The sequence below is a fragment of the Prionailurus viverrinus genome, chromosome A2 (assembly GCF_022837055.1).
Source record: "Prionailurus viverrinus isolate Anna chromosome A2, UM_Priviv_1.0, whole genome shotgun sequence".
Lineage (NCBI taxonomy): Eukaryota > Metazoa > Chordata > Mammalia > Carnivora > Felidae > Prionailurus > Prionailurus viverrinus.
In genome coordinates this window covers 136,221,212-136,237,217 of record NC_062562.1, presented here as the reverse complement: position 1 = coordinate 136,237,217, position 16,006 = coordinate 136,221,212, and the positions used below count along the sequence as shown (strand labels likewise).

Genomic DNA, 16,006 nt, shown 5'->3' with positions numbered 1-16,006 from the left:
AAATTAATTAAATTAATAATTAATTTAATAATATATCAATCTTTTTTAAAGCAGGTAGTTGGCAGACCATAGTTTCAGATGTACCTCCCGAAAGCTATAGAAATACTGTTAATGATGAAGAGCCTCCTCATTTTGAGAACATATGTATTTAGCTGAACAATTTATTTATCCTGTTTCTAGTTAGATTTCCCTTTCAACAGAATAACTAAACTTTGATCAAATTTTCAGAAGCAGATTTGGTGGCTCATTGTGTTTTCATAATAATTTATACATATCTACTAATCCCAAAATTTGACTCTACTCTGCAGTAATAGGGGTTGGAGTGACAGAGTGCGACTTGGTAAAAACATGAGTTGTGTTGCTACCCTTAGCAACAGCAAAAACAATTGAATCAGAGTTCAAAAAATTGCCAAGTTAACACCTCAACGGATCCAAAGACTCTGCTCAAGGATTAAATCCAATATACATTTCTAAATGTAATCATCTGATCTTTATATCTCACAGGAAATATTTTAAAAAATTTTAAAGAACACATCAAACAATTTTTGTCAAGAAATTATATTGTTGACTTTATTTTATTATGTGAGATGATCCTTATTCAGTCAATTTTATAAATCAATAAAAAGCTTAAGTTCCCTTCATTGCATCATGGCCTTGGTGCTCTAAAGTGAAAAAAATTATCAATAAAAATATTAACATGAAAATTCTAATACAAGAAGAATAGTTAGAATGTATAATAAGTTTTGATATATGTTCTAAGTTTTCAAAGTACTATATTCCTGGGACACTCTAGACACTCAATATTTATGTCAAATAAATGCATGCATTTGTGCATGAATGAATGACTGAAAATCACGTATGTATTTTAAATTTACCACTTTTACATTAATGAGTTCACTTCATAGTTGATTGTCTTTCTAGCTAATAAAATTCCATTACATGAAATGTATTCTAATGCTATTGTGATGGCTACCTCTGATCTTTAATTTCATCAGTTTTATAAACTCTTTAATATGTGAATAAAATTTTAGATCTCAGTGTAGGTGTGTGTACATATGTATATATTTTTTACTTAAATTCCAGTTAGCATACAATGTAATATTAGTTTCAAGTGTACAGTATAGTGATCCAACACTTCCATACATCAGTTAGTCATTGCTCATCAGGACAAGTACACTCCTTAGTCCCCATCACCTATTTAACCCATCCCTCCACAACCTCGCCTCTGGTAAGAGTCTGTTTCTTGGTCTGTCTCTCTCTTTTTGTGTGTGTATATATATATAATGCTCTGAATTAACAGATTTATGTAAATACCTAATGTCTGTTTTAATGATGTTGGTCCCTATGGACTCCATAATCAAATCGTTATGGGGGATTTATTTGCTTTATGCCCTTTTGTTCACAGTGCATATATACAAGCTAAACATTGACTTTTATCAATAAAAGAGAGTAGCCCTATTATATATTAAGTGAAAGGGGTAGAAACAAGGCTAATGTGAGTTTTTAGAAGCCAACCCTATCTTTGAGTTGAAAGGTATACGTGCTTTTTGGTAATACATATTTCATCAGCCTACTTATTATTTTATTAAAAAAATGTATTCAGAGGTCCAAGACTTAAATGAATTAAAGGCCTTTTTTTAAAAAAAGACTAAATTGCAATACATACAATTAGGAAGAAACTTTGGAAATAATCATTTTAATAACCCGGTTTAAAATTTAACTATCAGGGACCCTGAATACTAACATAAGATATGAAGAGAAAAATATTTTGAAGGAAAAGTCTATCTATGGCAAAGTTGGTTATTGTTGATCTTCTGAAGAAAAATGCTACTATACTAAGCCGGAATCTTTCTATAAAGTCCTGTAAACTACACAAGAAAGAAACAGATTTTCCTATTTTATATTATACTTCAGAACACATGGACTTGATAAAACTAATATTTTTATTCAAAATTAGACATTTTATCTTCAGAATACCAAAGTTTATCTTCAGAATACCAAAGTTTAAGTTCCACATCTACAAGTTTTTATATTTCCATCAAAAATCACATTTTAGCACTATATCCTTAAACTGAATTAGTCAAGTTTTAGTCAATTCAACAAGTATATTTTAAGGGCCTATTTATTATGCCAGGGAGTCAGACAGGTGCTTGGTACCAAAAAAATGGGTAAGAGCCTCGGCCTTGAAGGACACATCAAAAGATGCATATGCAAACAGGAAGTAAAGAAGAAATGGTCAATAGATTCCTAGAAGACAAAATAATTCTGAGAAATTAACTAACAGCTGTTAAGCTAATATTTTCCTCTTCTGAAAAGTCCACTTTGCATGTTTGTTTCACTTTTTAAAATTACTAAATTACTGAATAACAATAATGTTAATCACATATGACCCTTGAAAACATTTTCTAGATCTTTGAGTAATTTTAAAGCTGTATATTTTGAAGCTTATTGCAATTGACTTTTTTTAAAAAGAATATTTTGTGATGTGAAAACTATATGAAATTCAAATTTCAGTGCCCATAAATAAAGTTTTATAGAAACACAGCCATACCCATTTGTTTGCATATTGTCTCTGGTTACTTTCCCACACAATGGCAGAACCACACGGCCCACAGCGTTGAAAACTTACTATCTGGCCTTTTACAGAAAAAGTTTGCCAAACCCTGATCTAATGTACAGCAATGAACTGTGGTTGAAAAAGTAAAGCTTTGTTATTGTAGCTTTATTTTCCAGAATTACCAAAGATGTTTAAGATAAACAAAATGTGCAAATAAGCTTTCTATAAAGTTTCTCCAGGATGCTGCCTCTAGAAGTAGGACTGCTAACCCCCAGTAGCAGGGGCTTCCTTTTCTTGTTCCCACAACCAACACTGGGCTCTAAAGTCTGGCCTCGAACTCCTTCTAAACACAGCTGTCAGGCCTCTGGGATTCTGCCCTTTTGGCTTAATTTTCACATGTTGATCTGACAGGCACCAGATTAAATTTCGTGGGGCCCTCTCTTAAGTTAAGAACTTCAAGTTTAGAACATCACTAGGCATTTGGGGGGTGGGTGTGAATTTAGTGGAAGCTCAGTAGCAGTATTAGGAAAGAGAGCTCTGTGTGTTTTAACAGACTCAAAGTTTTAACCTGAAACAATGATAACTAATCTTTTCCAGAGTAATGGGAATCTTTTATTAACACACACACAAAAATATTTCATGATAGTAGGTGTGCTCTTATTTATTTCATCACTGCAGATAATATCTGAAGCCCCAGCAGATTTTCATACCTCCTTCTTGAATGTCTAGGATCACAGAAATCAGATGTGTAAAAACTACTGCAAAAGGAGTGAAATTTTTTTTAAATTTTTTTTTTAACGTTTTTATTTATTTTTTTGGGGGGACAGAGAGAGACAGAGCATGAACGGGGGAGGGGCAGAGAGAGAGGGAGACACAGAATCAGAAACAGGCTCCAGGCTCCGAGCCATCAGCCCAGAGCCTGACGCGGGGCTCGAACTCACGGACCGTGAGATCGTGACCTGGCTGAAGTCGGACGCTTAACCGACTGCGCCACCCAGGCGCCCCAAAAGGAGTGAAATTTGAGTGGAGTGGGGTGAGAGCACTTCAGACGTCATTGGTGGGTTTGGAGGGGGCAGGGTAGTAGGAGAGTTTTAAGTAGAATTTCTTTTTTTTTTTTAATGTTTATTTATTTATTTTGAGAGAGAGAGTGCTCACACACACACACACACACACACACACACACACACACGAGCACGGGACAGGCAGAGAGAGGGAGAAAGAGAATCCTAAGCATGTGCTATTAGCGTAGAGCCTGATGCAGGGCTTCATCCTACAACCCTGGGATCATGACCTCAGCTGAAATCAAGAGTCCAATGCTCAACCGAGTGAGCCACCTGGTACCCCTAGAATTTCTAAGTAGATCTTAACTTGTGCGTTTCCATAACACAGCTACTTACTCCTGACACACTCTCGAGGGGACTCCACAGCACAATAAAGCCAAACAAGCAGCCACTTCAAATCCTTCCCTGGACACCACCCTGGACTTTACTGAACAGCGTGAGGGCAGTATTTATCATTCTGTCACCTGAGACATCTTAATCTTGCTTACCTCAAGCTGGAAAACACTTTTAACATATTTTCAAATAACTATATTACCTGGTCTTGAGCTGTATGCATCATTTCCTTTTTAACCTTAAAAAAAAGCCTAGGGTCCACTTGGCCTCCACCCCGACCCCAAGCCTTCTCCAAATCAATCTCACCCACAATCGTCATCATCACGCATCAAATGTCTTTCAAATCCATGTTTCTATCCCTAGAGCTCACCATTTCCTTGGCAAAACTGCAACAACTTTTTACTAGTCATGTCACTCCTCTGCTTGAAATCCATGGCTTTTCACTTCCAATATGATAAAACCCAAACAAAGCTCACCAAGCCCCTTAGAACCAGGCCCTTGCTAGAGTTTCAAGACCCATCTCCCACAAATCTGTCACACATGTTATGCTCCAGTCACAGGGAATGTTTCCGTATTCTTTGAAGGTGTCTTGCTCACTCTTGCTGCCAGTCCTCTACAAGGTCTGCTGCTTCTGTGTTTACATTTTTCCTAACCCATCCCCACCCTCCCTGGATAATCTTGTTTAGGTGTCAATTCAAGAATCACTTCTCTAAGTGACTTCCTTAACCAGCTTTAGACTGGATTAGATGCCCCATAGAGTGTTTCTATAAGCCCTTGAGACTCTGGGTTTCAGAGATTTCATTCCACAAAGGCAGCACCAATTTCTTTCTTGTCCATCTCAACTTTATTAATGCCCTGTGTAGAATACACCAGATGGTGAATCAATGAATTAGGGCATTCTCCAAGCTCTCCTGAATCATGACCTTCAAAGAAGTACTGATTCAACTCCTTGAGGCAAACTATGGGAGATTTCTCTAATCATATCAGAGTAAAGCTCAGTTTCAGGGCTGAGAATCCTAACAATAAGATCTTTAAATCATTACTTTATCTCACGAGCAAAGAACTAGCAAGCAGGGTTCCCCCAGAAAGGCTAAGTCCTGGCCATAAAGGGACACAAGAAAAATCTGACAGAATTAATTGTTCTGAGTGTTAAAACTCTATCCACAGCCCTGTTTTCATTGACCCCTTTTTATGAGAATGATGGTGCATTACAAGACTACCGAATATCTTCAATCTGTAGTTAATCTGTAAGTCTCCAAGGTTGATCACTGTGAAATCATTATCATCACAAAGAACTATCTATTGGCGTGCCTGGGTGGCTCAGTCAGTTGGGCGTCTGACTTCAGCTCAGGTCATGATCTTGCAGTTTGTGACTTCGAGCCCCACATGCTGACAGTTCAGAGCCTGGAGCCTGCTTCAGATCTGTCTCCCTTTCTCTCTGTGCCCCTCCCCAGCACGTGCGCAAGCTTTCTCTCTCTCTCTCTCTCTCTCTCTCTCTCTCTCTCTCTCTCTCTCAAAAATGAATGTTAACAATTTTTTTAAAAAAGAACTATTTATTAAACCACTACATGCAAGAGTCTTAAAATGGTCTGAACGCTATATTAAACGACTCATGGAAGGCCCTGACATCCAGGACTTTCCAATTTGAAATAGTCATTGATGTTAAAAGACAGTAATAAGCTAATAGAGCTGCAAAGAGAATAGCAAGCTTGACAAGCCTTACCACTTGGAAACAGCTGTGAAAGTCAAATCTTTCAGAGCTCTAGAATACATTCATTCCCCACACCAAGCAATCTAACTGAATTTTTACAGGTTTCTTGCTAAAAGAAGCCTGAGCTCCTTTCTCACACAAAGCTCAATAGTAAAGGCACTTTGTAATGCTAATTTCCCTCTTAAACAACTACCAGGTAAATTAGTCAGAGCTGATGAGAAACACCTGAAATAGTAATGTTTTGCTCTGTGATAAGGCACCCAATGTATTTTACAAATTAAACATTCAGTCAGGGTCCATGATCAGACTCCATCATTATCTGTTTTCCCCCCTTGACCTCATTGCATCTCAGGATTTTGTTCCAGGGAAGTGCTCCACACAGATGCGTCAGGAATCAGTGGAATCAAAATTGCCAAAATTGCTGCTGAGTCAGAGGTGTTTTTAAAAATATGACAAACACCATATAGCTGCATGCTAAACGGTTAACACCCTTCCCCGACGGTTTTGCAATCCTATACTTATATCATAGCTGTATCACACTGAAATTACAGGTTCCTGTGAGACAACACTAGCAGTAATAATACATGTTAGAATGGGGCTCATTTACGGGTCTTTTAAACAAGTTTGAACAATTATACCTTGAATATTATCTTACTAAGTCCTACTTCCTCCCACAAAACATAAATGTAAAACTGAAAAAACATGATTTCCCTAGTGTATTAGTTGGCTCTGAGGGATATTTTGGTTGTCACATCAAACATAAAATATTGATGAAGGAGTTAAGAAAAATAGATTCCACTTCTCTCTTTAACAAAGAATTGAACATTAAAGCTACACCATCTCCTATGTGTTATGTGTGTAAGAATACTCTTAGAGTGCCAATAATTTGAACTAGCATACAAAAACTATTGAAATACACTTCAAAACCAAGGAGGAATTTTTAAACTAGCAAAATTAACTAAAAGAAACTTGAATTGTGTGTGTATATATATATATATATATATGTTTTATATGTTAAAATACATATAATTACAATTTTGGTCCTATCATGCAAAAGAGACACTTTGAGAATTCCGAAAGTTAAACAAATCAAAATTGACACATATCCCAGGTTGGAAAATCTGAACTGTATCATAAAACATGATCAGCAAAAGGTGTTTGGATACAAAGGAAGATTAAGTGTAGGGAGTCAACATTTGTCAGTGTTCAAGCAACAGTGTCCAAGAGAAAGGGGCCTCTCTGTTCCAACAGTATTCTCCTTCAGTTCCTACAGGAGACAAAGCCAAGAAAGTACATGGGAACCCCGGGCTGTCCTCCCTGGATGACATTTGTGGACTGACTAAATGGGCTCATGTCATTCAGGCCTTCATGGCAGATGTACAACTCAACAGAAATTGTGCATCTCATATTGGCCTTTGTTTCATGCATCCACTTCTTTCGGTTCAAATAGTCTAAGCTTTGTCTGAGAGGCAAACCTGAGATAATGCATGTGTATTGAGCAGGATAGGACTAGACCTTTGTTTGAGCAGCCAACTGGTCTCTCTTGGTAGCAGTTCTATGAATACCCACCAACAAAATGCAAAAATATTTATGACTGCCATAATTTTAGATTCCCTTCTGCCTTACAAACAAGTAATGAAATGTAAATATAAAATCACTGTAATGGATTTTTTTACAATGTGCTATAATTTATGTAATCAAACAAGTATGGCCCTCTTCAAAACTGTCATCTTTATGGTTCTTTCATTATAAACTTATTGTAATTATGCTTCTGTTGCTCAAAGCACTTAATGTCTTTAAGTCTTGCAATACATATTTAAAAAAATTTTTTTTAATGTTTATTTTTGAGACAGAGGGAAACAGAGCATAAGTGGGGGAGGGGCAGAGAGAGAGGGAAACACAGAATCTGAAACAGGCTCCAGGCTCTGAGCTGTCAGCACAGAGCCCGACGCGGGGCTCGAACCCATGAACCATGAGATCATGACCTGAGCCGAAGTCGACGCTTAACCAACTGAGCCACCCAGGTGCCCCTGCAATACATATTTTTGAATGATACCTAAACGTAAGTAGCACTTGGCTGTTAACAAAGCAAATTATGATGAAGAATCTTTATACTTTCAGGGTGGACTTGATTTTGAGATATAGTCAAGTCATTGACAAGCATGTTCAAGTGAGCAGTGTGGGTAATAGGACTATTAACCTAATGGAAGCTATGACTAGAAATAATGGCTAAAAAGTAATGAAGCTACTATATACTCATGAGAAGAAACTTGTATTGCTGTTTTTAACGGTAATTTCATAAAAAGAATCCAAAAGTATTTTGATCAATGGCAGAATGTTTAGAATTCAAGAGCTTGGTTTTCACTGGTAGCTATTTTGATTCACCACACCCATTCTAAAACGTAAATTATAGTTTATTTGTTTAAAAACCTCTTATAAATTTGTGTTTAATTGTTACAAAAGTATCTTAAATGATCTTATTATTAACCTGAGACTTATGTAATTCTTGGCCTTCAATGCTAACATTACTGTATTCACTCTTTGGTCTTATTTGAGACTTCTCTGTGGAGTTTATCAGGAGCCCCACTCAGTTTCGTAAGAATCTGTGGCATTGTACACTTGGATTCTGTGGGGCCCTGACAATTCCTCAAGCATAGATCTAGACTCCTGGTATGGATGCCATGACTAAAATTCAAGATACTTAAGACATCAGATGTCTTTCACATTTTGTACTGGGTGTAAAGCCCATGCAAAATTAAGACAGTATTTAAATTTATCCCAAACTTTATTAGCTTCTTCAATAATAAAACCTAAACAATGAGAGAGAAATTTAATATGATCTATAACCCAGACCATCATAACCTTACTTTGATGCTCTGAAAATGAAAGGATCATATTCAGAAAGTTACATTCTAAAACATTTAACAACCTTATGATATAAAAATATGATTTTTTCCACGTATATCTAATAAGGGCATGCTAGATGAGATTTTACCTAAATTAAATTTTCATCCAGGCCCATTCTTACAAAGTGTCACAAAGCTTTATTCAACAAAGCATTGAGGATCTTATATAAACAAAGTACTTGATATTGTAATGAATGTAAAAATATGATAATAGCTAAGCATGTACTGGGCTAAGCTCTTTACATGCATTTTCTCAACTGATTAACCCCTATAACATAGGTCCTATTTAGTCTCCAAGTTTTAACGGTCAAGTCACACAAACACAAAGATGGTAAAGGACTTGCCTCAGGTCACACAGCAGAATCTAAACAATCTGAATCTAAAGCCTAACACCTTGGTCACTAAACACTATTAGCTACCCCAATGCAGAAAATAAATTTCTTACTCTTTCAGAATTAAAACTGAGAAGAAAGTTTATAAATCACTGCTATTCTAGGTGATTGTCAGTTCCTATAAATAGTAGGAACTTAACTTTTTAAAACACACCTCTTCTTAGAGCCATTTATTATGAAATAGTTTGGAGAACAGGAATGAGTATGCTCTTAACAATCTTAGTAGCCATTATAATACATTTTTTAAACAAATCAACCAGTTTTTTTTGAAACTATACTAAAATTTATAAGATGATCAATTAAAAAAATACTTTGTAGATCAAGTGATCTAATTTAAATCAACAATGTGCTAATTAAAAGTTCCTTAGTACCTAGAAGCATCCAAAGGATATTTATTTTTCTGAAAACTGCATTTTTAGACTGGCACTTACATTGCTCAATATGCTCTACTAAAAAGTCTACAGTTTATGTCAAGTAGCATTCTGATTTTGTAAGTAGTAGGAAAATAAATCCTACTTTTTATAGATGGAGTAACAAAAGATGCTGAAAACATAAATACAGAAGGTACTTCTAAAGAGTAAAGTCCTTCTTTCCTGCCCACAGGAAGGTGCTTTACTTCAATGGCCAATGGCCTTTCCTTAGCACGTGAACTCCATGCTTACTGCACATGCAGAGAATAAAACATAGAAAGATATGAAAGCTCCTTTCCCACACACACATATGGGCATATTTATATTTGGCTTTTCTGATACCTAAGTATGCTGATTCATTGGATAAGTATGAGTCAAGTAATATTCCGCGAGAGCTGTACCTATTCATTCATTCACACAGTATAAGAGGAACAAAGTAGACACGGTATCCAAAGAACACTTCAAATTTAAAATGCTACATCTAATTACACTTTGTCTAAGACTCTGAACTTAGACTCTGTTTTTAAAAATATCACTAGACGAAGTTTGCAAGCTTTTATGGCTCATCACTTGCCAAGTAGGATAAGTGTATAATTTATTACACGTCAGTTGGGTAGAACTTCAGTATCTAGTCCCATGGCTTCACTTTTTCGTGATAATTCTAACACCCCCCCCTTTAAAAATGTATAACTTGTAGAATTGACTTTTTAAAGAAAGATACTTCAAAGGATTTGCCTTCATCCTTAAAAGAATAATGGAATTGTGGCAAATACTTGTTAGACTTATTCAGTATCATAACAATAAAAACCTGATTTAAGCTCGTATCACCCACTTGACCCTTCTCCCCTAAAAAAAAAAAAGTTCAAATTTCAGTCAACGAATGTTTTCTGCGCACCTGCTATATGTAAACATGGCACTTGCAATATGTATGCTAAAAGACATCTAAGTTTCCAAGGCATGATGAAGTGGGGGAAACAAGGGACCAAACTTAAGTATTTGTTATCAACAAGTTTTTAACTCATTCATTTCTTAGAAAAACCTTAGAAGACAGTTGCACAGTAGCACATGGGGGCTTGAGAGTAGACTTCCAGGTGCAAGTAGTTTAGCCTTCAAAGTTAAGCTAAAGCTCTGCTTCCAAACAACTGGCTTCAGTTCATTCTTTAATCTCCTTAACGTTTTCTATTTTATTCACAAAATCCACGTTCTCCTCCAAAACAATGAATGACAGCGCATCTTTAAAACAAACAAACAGAAACAAAAAACCTATCCCTCTTTCCCCAAAACCCAGCCCATACACACGCCCTCTGCTTTCGTGGGCACGTGTCCTTCCAAAATTCTGCAGGACACCCCCCCTCACCTGAAAAAAAGTTTGGAGAGGACGCTGGCCTTTTCCAGAGGCGACCTCTGCATGGTCTCTGCGCGCGTCGGGGTCCCTGCTGGGGCAGGCTGGGCTCCAGCTCCTAATGCCAAACGCCCTACTCTTCTGGCGCAGGCTGCTCGCCCCTTTTTCTCTGACCCGCAGTGATGTCATTTGCTTCCAACTCCCCCCACCCACCGCTACCCCACACACCTCCCCTTTCCTGTCTCCTTCCCCCGCCTCCCCTGTCCAGGTTAAAAACTGTGCGCTGCCTGGTCCAGCCCCCAATTTGCCCCAGCCGCTTCCTCCACCTTCTGCGCTCCCCGAGCGCTCCTTCTTCTCGTCTCCTTCCCACCCCGGCTGCCCCGTGCCTCCCGTGGCCCATTCTCCCGGCCGGGCTCCCTCGCGCGCGCTCCTTCCAGGCCCGCGTGCGTACCGTCCAGCCCGAGCCCGGCCCGCAAGCGGGGGCCTGTCGCGGCCGCCCTCCGTGTCCGGCCTCCGACGCCCGACGGGAGCAGAACCGTCCCCCGGGCAGCCTCCGGCACCCTCCTCCGCGCCAGGTTCCGCGGGACGCGGGGCGGGCGGCCGACAACTTCCGAGCCTTCTTCCGAGAGCCTAGCCGGGCTCGGGTTGCGCTGGCGAGGTGCATTCTGAAGGGAGAACGGAATGTGTCTCTCCTGTATCAAAACGCAGCCTCAGAGACCCGGAAAGTTCGGCGGCGGCGTCTGCTGTGTTCACCTCAGCGCTTCCTTTGAGTGCCTGAGGCAAACCACGCTGTTAGTTTCAGGCTTAGGCGAGCTGTGAGTGCGGCTCAGACCCCTGGGAGACGCGCTCCCGGGGGGAGGGGGGGGGGTGTCGAAATCCCGCGGGGAGGTGAGCGCTTTGTCATTTACGCTCACGATTTGTTCATTGTCCCGAGTGCTGAGTCGGACTTGCGTTCTTAAGGAAGGCTTTGCTGAGGGCTAGCGACTACGATGACAAATCGACAGTGTGTAAAGTAACCCGCCCTCCTATAGATTTCCAAGTCTCGGTCGGCGAGAACATCTTGACTAACACACCGAAAGGAATCCGGCCTTTGAAGGGAAAGTAGCGCGTTAACCTCGAGCTGACTCACAGAAGCGCCATCTTCGGCTCTCTGAGGGCATCGAAGCTTTCCCAGGTGTGGGCGCCTTAGCTTCCCCGACGTTTTGTTGTGTGGATGGCGCGCCTGCCTGATGGGTTTTAAAGAGCCAAGACTTTTTAGGTCCTGAATCCTATGGTGGAAGAGCAAGGGCACTTTGAATTTAAAATGAAAAACTCAAATGAAAGTAAACATTTTGACCTGATTACTGCCCCTACAACTAAGGAAAGGGTGTTTACTTGTAAAGTACCTCATGGTTGATTTGTGGTCACCCAAATAGAGTACAAATAAAACGTGCATTTCACAGTAACAGAAAGGAACAGGCATTTAAAGTAATGAATGCATTCAGGTTTTTATAGCTCCAACTTTGCATTTATTTCATTGTCACCTTTTTTTCCTATCTTAAAGTGAGTTGGACAAACATTTAAATTTTATTATTCTATACTTTACTAGTAGAGAAAATAGGAGTAAAGAGATAAACAAAAATGCATGAAGTTAGATACCGAGAAAGAACTTCAGCATTTCTAACTCGTGATCCTTGCTTCAAATCTCTCCACTGTGACATACAAGTTGAGGCTCTGTCCTCATTATTGACTTTTCCCAGGTATGTGATTGAACTCACAGGATCCACTTCCCTACCCCCACTCTATTGTTTGCTTTATAACAGATTTTGAAATGCATTAGTAATCCATTCGTCTTTGTCACCAAAGAGCAAGTGATAATAAAGGGATTAACAAGTTCCAGAGATCACAAAAGCTGACCAAGTGATATGGTTTGAAAAGACCCCAAATATTTGTCAGTCTCCTTCCTCTAGAAAGAATAAATGAAATAATGATTGTTTCTTGAATTCTTACTGTTTGCCAGGCATCATCTCATGAAAACTTTGTTACAATCATGTAAATGGGTGTTATTTTTCACAATCTTCGGTTAAGGAAACAGGGAAGAGAAGTAAATGCCTGTAATGGTAGGGCTAAGATTCAAACTCAGGTCTAATGCCAAACCACAACTCCCACCAGTGTGTAACACTGCTTCTAATCACATCATCCATCCTATATTGATATACCATCACTTACCAACCCAGTTTTTCTCCTCATATTGGTTTCATGATATCATAACTGCCAGAACCTGCTCAGGACTGAGACAAGAAGTCAAAAACCTAGGTGCGCCTGGGTGGCTTGGTCAGTTAAGCATCCGACTTTGGCTCAGGTCATGCATGATCTCACATTCCATGAGTTCAAGCCCCATGTCGGCTCTGTGCTGACAGCTCAGAGCTGGAGCCTGCTTCGGATTCTTGTCTCCCTCTCTCTGCCCCTCCCCTGCTCACACTGTCTCTCTTACTCTTAAAAATAAACATAAAAAAAAATTTTTTTTAAAAGCAAAAATCTACAAACCAAATAGTTACTGGTTTTATATTCTTAACAAATGGCATTTAATTATAATATTCCATTTAAAGCATGTATACACACACACACATATATATATATATATAGGTTTTTACTATAAAAGATTATATCCCAAATTTGTTCTTGGCATAAGTAAGATTTCACTATTTTTCAGAACAATAATACTGCTAGCAGATAGGAACAAATGAACTGAGCCATGATATTCAAGATTTGCATCTAGGTACCTATCTAATGAGAGAACGTAGATTTATGCACCAGGAAAGTGTTCAAATGTGGCTGAAGGTCAAGACTGAAATCCTAAATGTGGCTTTGAGATATCAGAAAGAGGAAAGAGATCAGTGACCAAGATGAAAGTATAGAGTGGTAATAAGAAACTGTGAAGCTCTTCTCTCCAAGCTGCTTAAGTATCAACTCATAAAATTTTATTATAATATTTTAATAGCTTATGTTTGTTGAGCACTTCTATATATGCCAAGCACCATGCCAAATACATGGCATGTTTTGCCTTTTTTAATCTTTATAACACTTTCATTGGACAGGTTTCTTCATCATCCATATATCCAAGACCCATGGTGGGTATAGAGTTTACTTAAAAATAAAGAAATCTTTAAAAAAAAAAAAAAAAAGATTAGGTAGCCATTTGTATGGCATTTTTTATTGCTGTAAAATGCACATAACATCAAATTTACCATCTTAAACAATTTTTTAAATGTACAGTTCAGGGATAACACATTCATACTGTTGTGCAACCTATCACTACCATCCATCCCCACAACTCTTTTTTATCTTGTAAAATTGAAACACTATACCCGTTACACAATACCGCTCCATTCCTCCCTTCCCCCATGCCCCTGGCAACCACATTATACTTTCTTGTCTTCATGACTTTGGCTACTCTACCCCCATAGAGGTAGAATCATACAGTATTAGTCTTTTTGTGACAGGCTTATTTTACTTAGCATAATGTCCTCAAGGTTTATCCATGTTGTAGCATATTATGGAATTTCCTTCCTTTTTAAGGCTGAGCAATATTCCATTATATGTATATATCACATTTTGCTTATCAATTCATCCAGTGATGGACATTTGGGTTTTAGTTACTGTGACTAATACTGCTATGAACATTAGTGTACAAATTGTGTAGCATCATTTTAAGGATATGTTAAAAAGAAACAAGAAGAGGAGTGCCTGGCTGGCTCAGTCATAAGAGCATGCAACTCTTAATGTCAGAGTAGTGAGTTCAAGCCCCATACTGGGTGTGGCAGTTACTTTAAAATAAATAAACTTAAAATTAAAAAAAAGAGATGAATAGAAGAAAAGGAAGCCAACATTTATTTAGTACCTACTATGTGTTCAGCAATGTCTTATGCTTCGTACCAATGATCTCAATATATGAAAGCTTATGAGATAAGCTTCTGGTCATGTTCCTCACTCTGCCAGATGATGGCTGAAGTCCCGCCATTAGATATCACCAGAGTGAAATTTTTCTATACTTTATTTATCCATTATTTTCTATTTCATTTGAGTGTGTTCCTCAGATTCTGTCCTGAGAATGGGCTTAAAGTAGGCTTAAGTAGGTAGTGACCATGGGTGCACCAAAAACTGGAAAAGTAAAAGGAGAAAGGAAAAAGTCACCTCCATCAGGAAGGAAAGCTCATCAAAAAAGAGACAGGCAAGGCCTTGTTAGCTTCATGTGCTCAGGCTGGTTCTGCTTATAAACTTCCCTAAGCTGGAAGGGTAAGAGCAGCCAGGCTTCTTCCACAGTGTGCTGCAGTGATGACCAACCACATATATACACATGATAGTCTTACAAAGACATCTCAGACCCAGAGAGAGGTGTTCTGGTATGTGCGTAGGCCAGAGTATCATTTACTTGTACTGCTTTCAACCCTGTGTGATCTGACAATTCTGTTTATAAACACACATGACACATACTTTTATTTATATACATATATAATGCTTTTTCCCCACAAGCTCCTTGGAGACAGGAACTATGTCTTATTTTCCTTTAGCTCACCTTTTATTTAGTAATACAGTATATGAAATCCAACAACAGTTTTCTCTTGGGGCTACTAACGTAATAGTTAAAATATCATCCTCAAGGGGAAACCTGAAGATTCTCAAGAGATGAATGATTATCATTAATCTTTCATCAAGCAAGAGCTCATTGCTAAGGCAGGTGTACAGAATGAGGCAGGACCTCCACTCTTCAAAACTCAGAATCTACCTGTGGTCATCAAAATTCTCTGAAGATGGTAGCACAGTGAAATAGAAAGAGGTTTCTTGGGCTCTGAGAAAATGAAGAGCTAAATTTTCAATCCTGGTACCACTACTTACTTAGCTGTGTGGTCACCTTTCTGTGTCTCAGTTCCCTTTTCTGAAGCACAGCACAGGTAAATACAGACAACAATATTGTACTACAATCATCAAACTTACTAAAAGATTAGAATTTAATTATTCCAACTATTAGAAAGAGTAATTAGGTAAAATGATAGAGGTGCTAATTATTGCTACAGTGACAATCATATTACAATATATGTGTGTCAAATTAATGTTTTGTACACCTTAAGTTTACACAATGTCACATGTCAAATACATTTTAATGACAAAAAATATTAAAAATATCCATTTCACAGGGTTGTTGAATGGATTAAGTCAGGTTCTTTCTACCTCAGCACTATTGACATTTGGGACTAGGTAATTCTTTGATGTGGAGGACTGTCCTGTGCATTATAGAATGTTTAGCAGCATCTCTA

General features: G+C 38.3%; 1 protein-coding gene across 3 annotated transcripts in view; it reads right to left on the bottom strand.

The window, feature by feature from the left end:
* Window positions 1-10,913, bottom strand: part of CFTR (CF transmembrane conductance regulator) — a 188,512-nt gene extending 177,599 nt beyond the window's left edge. For 2 of the 3 annotated variants that reach the window (XM_047850177.1, XM_047850179.1), the window contains exon 1: window positions 10,728-10,898. In XM_047850177.1, coding sequence (XP_047706133.1) covers window positions 10,728-10,780 — 53 coding nt within the window. In that variant the 5' untranslated portion in view covers window positions 10,781-10,898. Of the gene's footprint in view, window positions 1-10,727 lie in introns of all 3 variants that reach the window. The other variant, XM_047850178.1, reaches the window with a different exon arrangement.
* Between the last annotated feature and the right edge of the window lie 5,093 nt (window positions 10,914-16,006).